The sequence below is a fragment of the Enhydra lutris genome, unplaced genomic scaffold (assembly GCF_002288905.1).
Source record: "Enhydra lutris kenyoni isolate GAN:26980312 unplaced genomic scaffold, ASM228890v2 scaffoldscaffold28, whole genome shotgun sequence".
NCBI classification, from domain to species: Eukaryota; Metazoa; Chordata; class Mammalia; order Carnivora; family Mustelidae; genus Enhydra; species Enhydra lutris.
Genome location: NW_019154112.1, coordinates 11,415,450 through 11,431,921, shown reverse-complemented (window position 1 = coordinate 11,431,921; position 16,472 = coordinate 11,415,450). Strand labels below are relative to the sequence as shown.

Below are 16,472 nucleotides of genomic sequence, written 5' to 3'. Positions count from 1 at the left end.
TGGATGGTTGGTTGGATGGATGAATAAATGAATGACTGAATCTGGGAATATGCTGCCTGAGAGTGGGGGAAATATCCTACAAAGACACAGTGAAGAGTGAGAGATGAACAAATGAAGAGTTTAAAAGTGGTAATGGAAAGTTATACATGGTTGATAAAGCTGAATTAGGCAGGTTTTATATACAAATCCATATGTATATATGTATGTACTACATGAAGGCAGGATGCTAGGAACAAGATGTAGCTGGGATTTCTGCCTGTAGGATAAAGGGGATGGAAAAATCAAAGGAGAGCATAAAAAGAATATAGCAAGTGACCCACCACCAGAGCTGCAAGGACCAAGTGGGACACTGGCTTTCCCAGGAAATCTTAGCCTTATTCTGGGAAAAGGTTGGAGCTGAAGGAGGAAGAGACTGTCTGAAGAGACAGGTTGATGAGGCTAGACTCCATGTTACTTCTACTCAGTCATAGTTTCAAGTGACATTGGATGTGAAGTTTAAAGAAATGTTAAGTATTATTCAAGTCAAGAAAAAATATACCCAGTATTGTCATAATGGCATGTCCTCAAGTGTTCAGTATTTGAAGGTCATCAGTAAATTCCCCAATACTTGGATCAATCAGTAATTGAGGGGGGGGGGCGGGAAAGGAGTGTTGGGCTGGGAAATGCCGTCTGAGCACACTTGGCTGAAAGGTTGGTGATAAGTATCAGAGGAGAAAAGGACCAAAGAGGATACACACATCTGTGTCAGTGCAGAAGCATCCAGGAAAAGCTCTCCCTGTTTAGGGTTTGGTGCCACGTCTTGTCACTGAGGATGTACGGATGGCTTCCTCCCTACATTTCATTCCCATGCTGGTGACCCTCCCTCTCACTTTCCCTAAAGAGAAGATGGATGAGAATTATCCCAAGGTAGCACATGATCAGTATGGGAAGGAACTTAATTCTTTCTCCCCCAGCCGGCCCCAAACTCCTAGGCTTACTCAACACAAAATGAACAAGTCTATCCAAATAGTTGTCCCTCCTCTTCTAGTCTGAAGGCAAGATCCAGGTCTTAGTCATTTTAATGTATTTTTCCCTTGCATAGTATGGAAAACACAGTACATTTTTCTTAAACAATTCACCCATCTTTTGTTAGGGTTTGATTCTGAAGTCAGCATTTAAATATCCAAGTGCAATTTGACCTAGCAAATTCAAACTGGTGAATTGAGAATTATGCCCTGAAAATTCTCTTTCGAAATCAGGTGACCAGTATAGTTCATCTTATGGATCCTCTGGAATTCTCTTCCATCACCAGGCAATTATTGGATAGCTGCAAAATGTATTCCTATGAATTTATTTGACGCTGGTTAATCAATTCTGCACATTGAAAATGCAGTTCTAAAAGACCGCCCTTGAGGGTACATTTCATCTTTTAAAGTAGGCAACTCAAAAATGCTGAAATACTTTACATTAATTGAAATCAAGATATAAAATGTCATTAATGATTTCTTTGTCCCCGTGCTGGCAGGTAAAGCTACGTGTGTTCAGAGTCTGACCTCTCTGACCCCATTATTTTCATTTTCATGTTTCTGTGAAAGTAGACACAACAGTGTTTCTGCATTATTTTTCCATCTACATGTTGATTTTATCTACCCTAAATTAGAAATATAACAGTTATCTTCACAAAGGTGAAAGATAAATTTTGGCTTTCACAAGGCATTCTGAAAGTGCTTAGAGATGTAGAAGACCAGTGGCATTGCCCTCAGACAAGGAAGGTAGTGTACAAAGCCTGATTCCCCTTTACTAGTCTGTGAGCATGCCTGCTGTGAATTTCCAGTTATGGAGGAAAAGAACTTTTCACAGTGCACTTCCAGCATCCACCCTCTTAATGTGGCACAAAGATGTGAAAATATATTCACAGCGTGTTCAGGAAATTGTTTAGCCACATCCTACTTCTGCCCCACCCATGATACCAAGATGAGTCAAGTGCCTTGGCAGAGAGTGACAATGGCAGGCATAGAAAACAGAGCCAGAAATTGGGACTGAGTGAGTTGGTGGTTTGGCAAGGCAGTCAGGAGTCCAGACAAATCCTAATGGAAGGTTGTGGTTGGCACGTTGGAAGGTCTGCAGAAATCAGGGTAGATTCTGAGGCGAGAGCAGAGAGAAGCCAGGAGAGCAGGTGAGACCTCAGGAGACCCAAATTCCAAAGGACAAAGTGATAAGCACCTGGGACATTTAAAAATCTGCCTTGGTTTTGAGAAAATAAGAGAACCTCAACAATTACAGCAGCAAAGTAACTTAAATTGTGAATGATCAGGATACCCACCAAGGAAACCTTAATCCTGAGGATTATAGGTTTTAAGATCTCAGACATACTTGGGCTTAAAATTTGGCCCCATCAATTAAGAGGAGAGTGTGATTTGGAGCTAGTTGTTCAACCTTTCTCTGTAAAGGGGGAACAGTGCCACCCATGCACAGTAGTTTTAAAAAGACTAAGCAAAATAATGTTAAGTCATTGCTCAGTACTCTATGCCTGGACCATGGCAAGCACTTGATGAATGGTAACCATTTTAATAATTATTAGTCATAGACTTTTCTTATGTATTTGTGGTACACCATGTGTAGCTCAGGGCACAGAGGGAAAAGTTGATTGTTGGTACATCCAATAAGAAGAGGGTTCAGAGGTCAGACCTGGAATTACTTATCTTCATGACCAGATTAGTAACAACATAATAATAGGAATACTGAACAGTGGCTCCAGACATTACAGACCACAGACTAGACCATTTGACTCAGTCCAATGCTTTGATGAAGTGTTATCATTTATTCAGATTATCGCTTGTTCAGTTGTAGCTGAGGAGGTTTAGATAATATTGTCATATTTCCAACTTGTTTTGAAAAGCCACTGTAGTTATTCAAAGTCTGTACAAGGAAAAGCAAGGAAAGGGACAGAAAGACAGGGAAATTGTGCAATGATTTAGAAATTTTGAGATCCCACCCTAAATGAGGAAGGCAATATTGACAATGGCATTACACTATGGATTCATCTTTCCACAGCTCTAAACCTATGTGTCCATGCTGAATTACATTTTCCCATGTCCTTACAAGAGCCACTTGTCTGATCCCTGAAATAATGAGAACTTTATGACTAGAGCTGTTGCTAGCATAGATGTATTTTTAAATATCTGTTAAGAAGTAAAATGCATCTAGGATATTATGCATTGCTTACATAAGTATTCCTTTCCTATTTTTTTTTCACATATCATTGATTTCAAAATGTGGTAACTTTTTACATCAGTCATAAATCTTATTCCGCTCACAATGTAAAAAGAGACAACTAAACTTCCCAAAGAGTCTGCAATGTTTTCCTGTGTAATTAACACCTCATTCACAGTTGTGGGTACCAGTCAAGGCCCTGTCTCCTCTTCCTTGACATTTCCTTGATACCTTGCTCAGGCTGAGCTGATGCCTAAGAGTGTGAGAAATACACTCACGGGAACAGGGAAATATTTGAGAGGAGCCAGCTGTATTGGCAAGATCTGACAATCGAGAGAGCCTGCTTTCCCATGTGTCTCCTCTGTGGGCTTGCAGTCTGCATACCACCCCTTATTGAAGTCCAATTCCTGCTTTAACCTTGTCTTCATCATCATCATCCTCATCAGCAGCAAAAACCATCTGTCAGATAAGTACCAGTAGCCCATTATTTGCATTCTTTCTCTTCTTAATGCTCCTGTGGGGCCAAGTGTTTATAAATCAAGTGACTAATTTAAGATACATGTGCTCTCATACTGCAAGTCATCCTGGAAGGATGGTTATTTTTAACTGTCAAAAATTTGTAGATGTCATTTATTTAAGTAGCCCTGTCTTTTTTGGTTTTGGTTTTGTTTTTTTAATCTTCCTGACAATAGTGACCCTCTGTGGCCTTCCACCTAACAAATGCAGATGGCTGTAGTCATTAGATAACTCAAATAAAATCATTCTATTGTTGGAATCTCCTGGTTTCATTTTTTTAATTGTCATATACATTCAAATTATTGTAATGAACATTCAGAAAAATGTATGTATCATAAGGATATACAGCTTGGTGATTTTTCAAATATTGGCCACATCCATGTCACTGGCACACAACAAATCAGCATCACCCACACCATAAAATCCCCCGGGTGCTCTCCTCCACTCCCCGCTCCCACAGCAGTAGCCTGTCATAACTTTCAACAGCATGGATTATCTTTGCCTGAGTTTATTCCTTTTATAAACTGATGAGCATTATGTTTGCAAGAGTCACTGGTATTGTTGCATATAGTATAGTCCATTCGGGGGTTTTTTGCTGTGTTGTATTCCATTGTATGAATGCCCCACAATTTATTTCTCATATTTCTATGCTTCATAGGCACCTCAATTATTATTTTAGATGAAAAAATTTCCATATTTCCATATACATAGTTAAGAGTTGGCTACACTTTTTAATTCATACACAATCCATATTATATGTTTTGTTGATATGTTATCAAACATTTCTAAATTTAAAAATGTGGACAGTTGGGCAGAGGATGGTAGAAGAGCAGGATGAGAAGGAACTAATGTTATTATGACCATGTATTAAATGTCGTGTCATGAGTATCATTTTTAATTGTGGAAAAATATACATTATATAAAACTTGCCATTTTAACCATTTTCAAATGTAAAGTTCAGTAGTGTTAAGTACATTCACATTGTTGTGAAAAAGATCTCCAGAACTCTTTCATCTTGCAAAACTAAAACACTATCTCCATTAAACAACTCCCCTCTAATCTCTTCCCTCATCCCCTGGGTAACTACCATTGTACTTTCTGTTTCTATAAATTTGACTACTCTAGTACCTCATATAAGGGATGCATACAGTGATCATACAGTATTTTTGTTTGGTGACTTACTTCACTATGTTTCAATTAGCAGGATGTCATCAAGGTTCATCCATGTTGTAGCCTGTGTCAGAATTTCCTTCCTTTTTAGGCTAACTAATATTCCATTGTATGTATATACTGCATTTTGTTTATCCATTCATCTGTTAGTGGACATTTGAATTTGTTCCTCCTCATGGCTCTTCTGGCTGGTGCTGCTGTGAACATGGATATACAAATTCAAAAGCCTGCTTTTAGTTCTTTTAGATATACACTCAGATGTGGGATTTCTAGATCACATGGTAGTCCTACTTAAACAATTAAGATTTTAAGAATTTAAGATTTAAGAATCTGCCTAGTGTTTTCCATAGCAGTTGCAATATTTTACAATCTCACCAAGAGTGAATAAGTATTCCAATTTTTCCACATCCTTGCCAACACTTATTTTCTGTTTTTTTGAAAGGAAGCCATCCTAATGGGTATATATGGTAGGAATTTACATATGATCTTTTTTTAGTGCTTAGCAGATGTGTTGTGAGGTATAAATATTAATTTTACAGCAATGAAATTTTGACACAAAAAATTTCCATAAAAGAAAAAGGCAGGACTCCAGTCTAGGTGCTCTTAAACTTGACAGTGGGCTTTTTATTCACATAAACTCACATAATCACAAAACCAACTGGGCTTTTTTATTCTAAGCTACAAGATTTACAAGATATTAGCAATTCTACATGATTGCCTAACTTGAAATATGAGTAGGAGCTTGAGGCTTAGAGTAGGAGTTCTCAAAGTATGGTCTTTAGGTCCGCAGCATCAGCATTACTGGGAACCTATTAAAAATGTAAATTCTTGGGGTGTCTGGGTGCCTCAGTGGGTTAAAGCCTCTGCCTTCCGCTCAGGTCATGATCTCAGGGTCCTGGGATCAAAGTCTGCATTGGGCTCTCTGCTCAGCAGGGAGCCCGCTTCCCCCACCCCCGCCTGCTTCTCTGCCTATTTGTGATCTCTGTCTGTCAAATAAATAAATAAAATCTTTTAAAAAAAATGTAAATTCGAAGGCCCTGCCCCAAGACTTAGTGAATCAGAAACTCAAGTGGGGAGTCAAATCTGTTGGTTTTTGTTTTTTTTTTTAAGTATAGTTGATATACAATATTATAGTAGTTTCAAATATGCAACACAGTGATTCAACATTTATATCTATTATAAAATAATCACCACAATTAGTCTAGTTACCATCTGTTACCATACAAAATTATTCCAATATTATCAACTTTCTTCTCTTCACTGTACTTTACATCCCTGTGACTTATCTATTTTATAACTGGAAGTTTGTACCTGTTAATCCCCTTCACTCATTTCAGCCATTCTCCCACACCCTCCTCCCCTCTGGCAACCACCAGTTTGTTCTCTGTATTTCAGAGTAGGTTTTCTGTTTCATTTTGTTTTGCTTGTTCATTTGTTTTGTTTTGTTTTGTTTTTTAAGATTCCATGTATAAGTGAAATCATGTGGTATCTGTCTTTCTCTGTCTGATCTGACTTATCACTTAGCATAATAATCTCTAGGTCTATCTGTGTTATGACACATGGCAAGATTTCATTCTCTTTTTATGGTGGAGCAATAGTTCAGTGTGTGTGTGTGTGTGTGTGTGTGTGTGTGTGTGTGTGTGTAATATCTTCTTTGTTCATCTACTGACGGACCCTTAGGTTGCTTCCATATCTTGGCTATTGTGAGTAATGCTACAAGAAACATAGGGGTGCATATATCTCTCCAAATTAGTTGTTTTCTTTTTCCTTAGCAAATATAGTAGAATCAGTATGGTAGTTGTATTTTTACTTTTTGGAGGAACCTCCAACCTCCAAACTGGCTGCACCAGTTTGCATTTCCACCAACCATGCACGAGGGTTCCCTTTTCCTTTACATACACTGATCTGTTTTAACTAGCTCTCCTGATGATGCTGACACACAATCAGGTCTGAGCACCGCTGGACTTAAATCATTAGACAAATATCGAAACTGCTGTCTAATAACCTTTACGCTATTTCCAAACAGGAAATTTACATGTTGGGCACTTTGAGGTTTCCAGGGCAACCTGGTATGGTGAATCTGTTTTATGCTTCATACTCCCATTTTCAGAAAAGGGGTGGATTAGCCCAATTGTGATTATGCTGGAACAGTAGGTCCCCATCAGCCAGGCTCCAATTTATCACAATCACTTATGAACAAATGGCCACCTGGGAGCAGGCATCCTAACCAGGAAGATCACCCCAGCTCAGCATGTATCTTTGTCTGCCAGGATTTTTATCCCCACACTCATCCAAGTCCCTACTTTTTCTCTCATTTACACTCATCCAAGTCCCTACTTTTTGTCTCACTTTACAGTGGGTCTTGAGCAAGCGTTGCAGGGAAGACACTGAAATAGAAGGAGGCAGACGTGGGAACAAACATGAGACAGCCATATCTCCCATCACTTTGCCTCCACCAGCAACAGCCCCCGCCCTGGCCCCAGGCATCCCCACGCAGTTCACTAGAGCCCTGTAAAGAAAAGAACAGAGATTCATGGAATACACTTTCCTCAGAAAAACTGAAGGAATCTGATTTTAGTCCTAGGATGAGAGTTGTGGCTTAGGCCTGCTGTCTTGGCATATGTTATCAGTAATACATGTATAAGTAACAAGTAACATTAATTAACATAAAATATGTGCCAAACTGTCCTGGCTTGAGTAATAAAATTCACTCTACCAAAAATCTACATTATCTCGTAGGGGAGGCTTTTGCCTTTCCTGAATGCTTTGACGTGGAAAAGCAAAATATCTTTTGGAGGAACAGGAGAATGAGAGACTGTTCAGTGCAGCTGGAGGAGGACTTGAATGGGAGGAAAGAAGAAAAAGGATTGAATTCCTGGGGCTCCTTGGAGAGAAGAAAGATGATGCCCGGGAGTAGGCCCAGAATTTCTGTCACTCCAGTAGTTCCGGACCACTCCCAGACACCATCCTCCGGAGCTTCCAGCCGGTTTCTCATCCGTTTACCCTCCTGCTTTGTCCGGTCGGAGCCCCCTTCCTAGATCACTGAAACTTAAGACTTAAGCTAAATTCCTAAGTCTGAATATATTTAACACATTTTTGGCTGTATGGCTTAAAAAAAAAAAAAAATGTGTACTGTGTTGCTTTGTAAAGAAAATCATTAAAAAGAATCCCAATCAGGATTAGGGAGTAACTAGGAACTCAAGCCTCCGAACCACATTTAAACTGAAATACATGCCATCTGAAGTTATCTGCGGCACACAGCATGTTCCAGTAAATAAACGGCCATAAGAAATACTTCACCTGCATATCCACCCTTAGCAAGGACACGTGAACAAAGGCAGCATTCCCCAGCGCTCCTCCAGCATACACATTGGAGCACTCTGACAGTTGCAAGGCTGACTTAAGTGATTGCTTAAATCACCAGTGATAGGCAAGAATTTGGATGCTTGCCCCTACCGTACTGAATTGTGAATGTTTGTACTCCACCTCCTAAAATAAGACAAGGGTATGTTACAATATCTAACGTTTGGTTTGCCTTCACCATTCGCTCTGTGATAAAAATTGATCAATAGTCAGCCTCATTTTCCCCACTTCCTGCCCTGATCAATACACATGTCTCCTTTAAAGAAAGGAGAATGCACACAGAAGTTGATCCCATGGTTTAACTTACCTCAACCTAAAAGAAAAAACCTATCACCCACTTCGATGCCATTGATTTTGTTTCTTCGTGCTCTTGTGACCAAATAAATTACAGTGCTTCCACTTTCTAAGTAAACTTTTTATCATTGATTAGTCCTCAGGGTCTAATTGACTTACATTTACTAAAAGACCCAATATATTGATTTTCAGAATGTGTAAACTACAAGACCAGAAAATGATGTACATGGGTATAACTTTTATTAAGTATACAGACTATTAAATTATATATTCATTCCAGTGTTACAGCTCCCCAAAGGAACTCCCAGGTTCAGATCTCTGCAACAGGAAATACATGAAAAGATCACTAATTATATTTCTGTTTTTAATAAAGGTTTTAAAAATTTGTTCTGTGGATGTGAGCTAGGATTGTTTATAAAAACAGCTGCTGTTTTTGTATGAATTGTTGATGGTGTGCGCTTAACGTACCTTCAACAACAGTGCAAGCATTTCCCATCCGATCATAGTGTGGTATGTGCTTACTTATCTCCCCAGTTTTATTCCACTCCTTTAACTGACATTGGACTTCCTACCCCACTCCCAGCCTAGACAAAAACCAGAAAGAGGAAGCGACTTTGCCTGACACTTTCAGAGCAAGAAAATTAGTGAATGAGATGGGCCTTTCTGAGTTTATGTTTACAGTTCTCCCCCCAAAAAATTTTGAAAGATTAACCCAATACTTTTACTTTGTCAGTAGCAACAAATCTTAATGTGTATTACTATACTACCAATATGATAATAAAATAATTAGTAACAATGAAGTAGAGTGACCATATTTATAAAACATGCACGGAGGGGTACCTGGGTGGCTCGATTGGTTAAGCATCTAACTCTTGATTTCAGCTCAGGTCATGATCTCGGGGTCCTGAGACCAAGCCCTGCATCAGACTCCAGGCCCCACCTTCGGATTCTCTCTCCTCCCTCTGCCCTCCCCTCCCCACCCCCATTCCCATGCTTTCTCTAAAAAAAAATAGAAATAAAACACGCTCCGAAATGCTTCTCATTCAAAATATACACTTTCAATATCTAGGTTTACATCCTTCTATTAGAAAAGGAGAAAAATTTAAAAAGCGAGTTTATAAAAAATAACTAACTGCCCTTTAAATGATATTAGGTAAACAGTCACCTAGAGATGTTAGCATGATCTTACTTTTCTAGGGGCGCCTGGGTGGCTCAGTGGGTTAACCCTCTGCCTTCGGCTCGGGTCATGATCTCGGGGTCCTGGGATCGAGCCCCGCATGGGGCTCTCGGCTCAGCAGGGAGCCTGCTTCCCCCTCTCTCTCTGCCTGCCTCTCTGCCTACTTGTGATCTCTCTCTCTCTGTCAAATAAATAAATAAAATATTTGAAGAAAAAATAGCTTTACCATCCATAGGGATGAAAAGAGCTAGTTGATGTGCTTTATACGATACACAGGATTACGGTATGGCTTCGAGCAGTGCTTTTCACACTGTAGTGAGCATAAGAGTGACCTGAGATAGTTTTAAAGTGCAGATTCGTGACCTTCTTGCCCAGAGATTCTAAACCAGTAAGTCTAGGATGAAGCTTCAGAACGTGCATTTGTAACACCCAATCCTACCCTCAGGTTACTCCTATGAAATTATTCAGACCATTCTTCAAGAAACACCAATTTAAGATGACAAATGCAGGTTTTATTGCATCCAAAACCATAGACTCGTCAGATAAAACGCCAATCTTTGACCATCTTTCAGATGCTTTATGTTACTTGACTACAGTATCGAGGTAGACAGCATTTAAAGGACTGCCTGTAAGTTAACGTTTATTCATGGCAGGCACTATCTTTCTCCTACTGGTCATTAAAATTTGGCCTGTGGGTTTTAGATTTCACTGATGTTTAAAGGTCAGGTAGGCTTGAAATTATTTTTTAATTTTTACTATCTTTAAAATTGCCGTTTAAAAAAATAAAAATAAATAAATAAAATTGCCGTTTAATATTGTCTCATCTAAAAGCAAAAAAAAAAGGCATCACAGTATTTATTGTCTGTTTCTCTTTGGTTTCCAGGGAAGACGAGGAAAAACAGGTCCTCCAGGAAAACCGGGTCCCCCAGGACCACCCGTGAGTAAACAGTGTGATGACTGTCCTTTAGGAGAGCCCCGCTTTCTTCCTGTGTATTTATTTATCTATGGATTATTTTGCCCCCCTGTAGCTAATTTCGATCTTTTCTACTGTTTAAAATGGTTATACTCCTGGGACGCCTGGGTGGCTCAGTCGGTTAAGCATTGGACTCTTGGTTTCAATTCAGATCGTGATCTCAGGGTCATGAGATCAAACCCCCTGTTGGGTTTCGTGCTGGCCATGGAGTCTGCTTGAGATTCGCTTTCCCACCCCCTCTCCACCCACTCGTTTCTCCACCCACTCGCTTGATCTCACTCTCTCTCAAATAATTAAATAAATTATTAAAAAATAAAAATAAAATAAAATGGTTATACTCCCTACACCTCCCACTACCACACAAACAACGAAGTAAGGGAGGCTAGTAGCTGTCTGCACATGTATCCACTTCTTTCTTACGTAGACAGGAGCCACTGCACTGCCTACGTGAGTGCCCTAAGCCAAGTCTCCAAGTAGATGAATCCTGATCTGAACCCACCCGGCTCCTTCTCCTCAGTTTCCTAATGTCTGGACTGGTAGCAAGTTAGATATCTTAGATATGTGGAGAAACGGGACCAATTATAACTGTTTTGTTAGTAGAATTTTGTAGAATGCTGTTGCTGAAGAGAGCTGTAAAGATCTTCTAGCCAATTCGTCATATTTTTCTTTACCCCAAGCCTCTGGAAAATGTATTCCTTTTCTTATGGTTCTTCTAATCCTTCAGCCCATCAGAGTCTAATCTGTGTCCAGGCTACCCTAATGGCACTTTCCTCTCTTTGGTGACCAGTAATCTCTGAGGTGTGAGATTCCCTGGGTCTGATCACTCTTCATTTGATTTCACTGCTATATAGGAATTTACAGGGGTGCCTACTCTCTCCTTGAAACTCCCAGTTCTCTTGGTGTAGTGACATTGATTTTTTTTTTCCTCCTACCTCTGGGGCCATCCTTTTTTGTCTCCATTAACAGTGTTCCCTCCTCTCCTATCTGTATGTTGCGTGCATTAAACATTTCCAGTTTTTTATTTCAACCCTGACATTCCTCCTGTGTTCCAGGCTTGTACATTCCCACTGCCTGCTCACTGTCTCCGCTTATAGGTCTCCTACACATTACAAAAGTAGCATGTTCCCAAACTAAACTCCAGAAATAATTCTAGATTTTTTTTTTCTCCCCCTCAACGTCCATTCCCAGACAGTTCCTAAATCATGTCCATTCTACATCTGGATAGCTCACGAATCCATCTCCTCCTCTCTTTCCTCATTGCCATTGACTTTGTTTTGGCCCTTGTCAGTTTGTATCCGTATTTTAGTATTTAGAGAGGGTCTCATTGCCTCTACCTTCTGCAAGTGGAGTAATATCTCCCAATAATAATTCAGACTGTGATCCTTCGGCTTGAAATTCTAATAGCTTCCCTCTCCTTCTACATCTGGGTTCTACATCTTCTGTGTGTCATTCTGGGCCCTTCTTAGTTGGCCCTTGACGTCTCTTTGCCCATCATCCTCTATGCCCTTCCTTTGCTTGTAACCTGTAGTGTCATCCTCACTTTCTATCTCAAAATGCCATGCTTTGCACATCTGGCGGCTTCAGTAAGCTTCCTCTGTCTTCAGGACTCATCTCAGCCTCAGCTTTCCTGCATAGACCTTGTCAGAGCTCTCAGTGAGTGAGGCGTCTTCGCCCACGATCCTTGCACTCATGTACCTCCTGCACTGAGGTAGCACATGGCACAGTGCTTCATACTGTTGCCTTCTTTCTAGGTCGGCCTGCTGCACTGCAATTTTTTTGAACCTCTGTTTTAACACCATTGCCTAGCACAGTTTCTGTCCTGTAGCATGTGATTGTTAATTATTTAATGAATTAGTATACAAATGAATATATCCTGTAGATAAGAAAATGAAAACCAGAGGGACACCTGGGTGGCTCAGTTGTTAAGTGTCTGCCTTTGGCTCAGGTCATGATCCCAGGGTCCTGGGATCGAGCCCTGCCATCAGGCTCCCTACTCTGCAGGAAACCTGCTTCTCCCTCTCCTACTCCCCCTGCTTATGTTCCTCTCTCGCTGTGTCTCTCTCTATCAAACAAATAAATAAAATTAAAAAAAAAAAGATGAAAACCAGAAAGTGGCTTTTTAAAGACCAGAACCACCGCTCACCACCACTAGAGGGCTCCAGACCTAGAACCTTGGGAATTTCTTAGGATGTGGTCATGGGTGGGTGTGCCGAAAAATGAACAAGGTTGCTCTCCTGTCATTGATTTCATTCCATCCACTTTCGCCATTCAAGTGGATTGTTCTATTAGCAATGTACTGGTGTCAATGGATAGTGATTATAAAAGCAAGTGGAGAAAAAAGAGGTATAACTCGGGAGCCTGAAAGCCATTTTTTAAAGGAATTAGCTTTGTTGATTTTTATTCCAAATTTTCTAGCAAAACAGAGAATGTGTTGTAAGATTTGCAATAATTGTCTTCTGCTATAAAGAAGAAAAGCTGGTGAATGTGAACAGGCAAGATTAGACCTTCATATACTTTCTAAACATACGATACTGCTTTTAAAACTGGATAATTGTTGTCTCAGAGGAGGAATTTGAATGATGAAGGCTTTTGTGACAAGCCTGCCAATGTCTAGGAAAGAAGATTACTCCAAGTCCTGGAATGAGTTCTCAGCTATAAATCAACGGAGTTTACTGAAGAATTTAGAAGATTAAGAAGTATGCGACTCTATGAAGGAATTTATAATATTCAATTCCACCGGTTCTAGTTTATTGCCAGGGCATTTGGGGAAGAGAGGTACTTATTTTAGTTCAAGTATTGGATTTAGAATTTCAACTCAGCTATGGTTCTAATACAGTGTTTGTTAAATCCTGGGTACACAGTACTTAAAAGAATAGTGCGTTTTGTTATCTTCTGTGATATAACAAAATACCGATTATTATAAAATATTGTGAAAGAACCAACTACAAAAATAAGGGGAAAAATCTATGAGAAAATAAAAGGTTTTTATTCATAGGTCAGCTTTTGTTTTAAAAGAAAAGATCTTAAATAGCTCATTTTCTGTTTAAGAATCATGGTTTATGGAAATTCTTCATCTATTTGATTCTGGGCTAACTCCTCCAGGTGACTAAAATATCTTTTCTCAAATACAAGTATTATCAAAACTTTATGTTGGGGTATGGTTTTCATCCTGTTTTGGATTTTTTTGCAGTTGTTCAGATGATGGGTTGAATGGGCGACCTGCATATCAGCATGCTGCAAAAAATCTTGGGAGGCACCTACTCATACTTACAGGACTTAGCCAAGGGCAGCATTGGAAGTGAAAGCCAACTAACAGGCTCCCTGCGTTTTTCTATGCTATCTTCATGTTTAATTTTTCTGAACATACTGTATTTTAGCAAGAGGACTGTTGTTTCTCACATGGGTAGAAATAAACAGAGTTCTTCGAAAGCAGTCCTTTTAAGATCATATTAATTCCTATCTTAAGAAAATGAGCTTGTAAAAACATCAACCTGCTCCTAATTTACGTTGTTAAGCAATTTCACAAACATTTATTTAAGGCCTACCATGTACCTAGTACTCTGTTAGGAACGGGGCTTACAAAAATCAGTAAGATATTGTCCTTGCCCTCTGGGGATTCAAGTTTCGTTTACAGAAATATGAACAAAGGAGAGAATTAGAAAAGATCGTGGTCAAGATGGTATCCTTCAGGAATTGACAATTGAAGCATAAAAACTGAGCGTTAAAAAAAAGAAGGAATTCCTGCCAGTTACAACAACTTGAATGAACCTAGAAGACATTATGCTAAGTGAAAAAAACCAGTCACAGAAGGGCAAAGACTACTTGATTCCATTCATCTAAGCTCTCTAAAATAGTCAAACCCGGAGAAGCAGAGAATACAATAGTGGTTGCCTGCTGGGGGATAGGGGAAATAGGAGTTGTTATTCAATGGATTTAAAATTTCAGTGATGCAAGATGAAGACCTTCTAGAGATCTGCCATACCACATTGTGCCTGTAGAGTATCATGCACAATATCGTGCATTTTGAAGTTTGTTAAGAGTATAGATCTCATTTAGGTGTTCTCATCACAACACAAAACAAAAACAAACACCTAAGGGGCTCAAGGAAACTCTGGGAAATGTTGCATATGTCAGTTACCTTGATTGTGATGAGAGTATCACAGATGTTTTCGTATGTCCAAACTCATCAAATTGTACACATTACATATGTTCAGTTGTTTGTACATCAATTATACCTCAATAAAACTGTTGAAAAAAGAGTTGAAAGGAGCTGTCCAGTAAAACAAATAGAGGGGAAGGAGAGAGCAAACTGAGTATCACCGACAGAGGAAAACAGCCTGAGCAAATACAGAGCACTGTGGCCCTGGGGAGTGGGGAAGGACAGGCAGCCCACGCAGTTATGAGACAAAGAGCTCGAGGCCAGCACTGACATGTCGAGCCCTGCCAGGGTCCTGGTGAACCTCATATGAAACCCTATATGTCAGGTTAAGCTACGAAAATTCATGGAGAGTTCTACATAGGGAGTCTCGTGGCCAGATTTCATTGATTCGTCCCTCTAGTGATGGCCATGGTGGAATTGGATTATTTAGCATAGGCAAGCTTCACTGTGGCTATCGTAGTAGTTACTACTTTTTAAATTATCAGTAGAGCATTTTTTTTCTCTTTCGGATGTCCTATGGTGCTATTTGTATTTTATGACGATTTATTTGTAGCTTCGGAGATAACCCAATTTGCTTACGGACATATTTAGATCAAAATGTTGTTTTTCGCTTATTTGTCTTTTTCAACATTGTACCCTATGTGAAAGGAGCCCTACTTCACAGGAGGAAGGAAGGTAACGAGAGAGAAGGAAAGGTTGATCAAGGTGAAAATCTTCCTAATTCAGATTTAGAGATGGTGTACGACTCACCCTAGTGGCTTGCCTGTGAGATTCCTAAAGCACTTATTGGAATTTCTTACGATAGTATGAATTAATTTTAAAATATTAATTTTATCTCTCTTATCAAACAGTAATCAAATAATATGTAATATCCCTCAAGTAAGTGAATAGTATGTAATTTTAGGATATATGTTTGAGCAATTAGCTTTTAGAAAAATTAGGGAGAAAAAACTCTATTCTGATTTAGTGTGATTGTCTAAAAAACACCCAGATGGATTCTTTGATAACAAGCATACTTTGCTCAGTTTCTTCAAGAAAATGTTATTCCCTTTGGGGTTTCAGGGATGTTCCCTAAATCAAAGGTAGTGTTGTTATTTAAAGGAACATCAATGAAGGTTTTTAAAAATAGAACTGAAAGAAATCTCTAATTGCCTGAAGCAACTCAAATAATTAAAACACTTTAACCGATCCTTCTAATTGCGATGTTTTGTTCTGAAATTAAATTTGTATTTTCTCACTCTTAAGAAACATTTGTTCCAAAAAGGTAATTTTTTTACAAAGAGTAATTTTCCACTACTTCCCACTTAGTATTTAAAAGACAACCTTTTTTTCCCCTTAGAGAGCATATTTCCTAGAGGGAAAAAATTCTAATAATGCAATATTTACTAAAAGCAGAACTGCTATTGAACTGCTATTATTAAATTGTCTTTATGAATTATGTCTTTATGAATTAGTGTTTCATCAAAGTCACATATATTGCTCCAATTTAGTTTCCATATTTACTTTTTAAAAGATTTTATTTACTTAGTGGGAGAGAGAGAGAGAGAGAAGACTGGCAGAGGGAGAGGGAGAGAGAGAATCTCAAGCAGACTCTGCATTGGGCATGGAGCCTAATGCAGGGCTTGATC

General features: G+C 39.2%; 1 protein-coding gene across 1 annotated transcript in view; it reads left to right on the top strand.

Moving 5' to 3' along the window:
* The window catches only part of LOC111152319 (collagen type XIX alpha 1 chain), a 306,943-nt gene that overhangs the window by 195,375 nt on the left and 95,096 nt on the right, over nucleotides 1-16,472 (top strand). Inside the window, exon 16 of the mRNA XM_022510811.1 lies at nucleotides 10,596-10,649. Within this exon, the coding sequence (XP_022366519.1) occupies nucleotides 10,596-10,649 (54 nt within the window). The remainder of the gene's footprint in view (nucleotides 1-10,595; nucleotides 10,650-16,472) is intronic.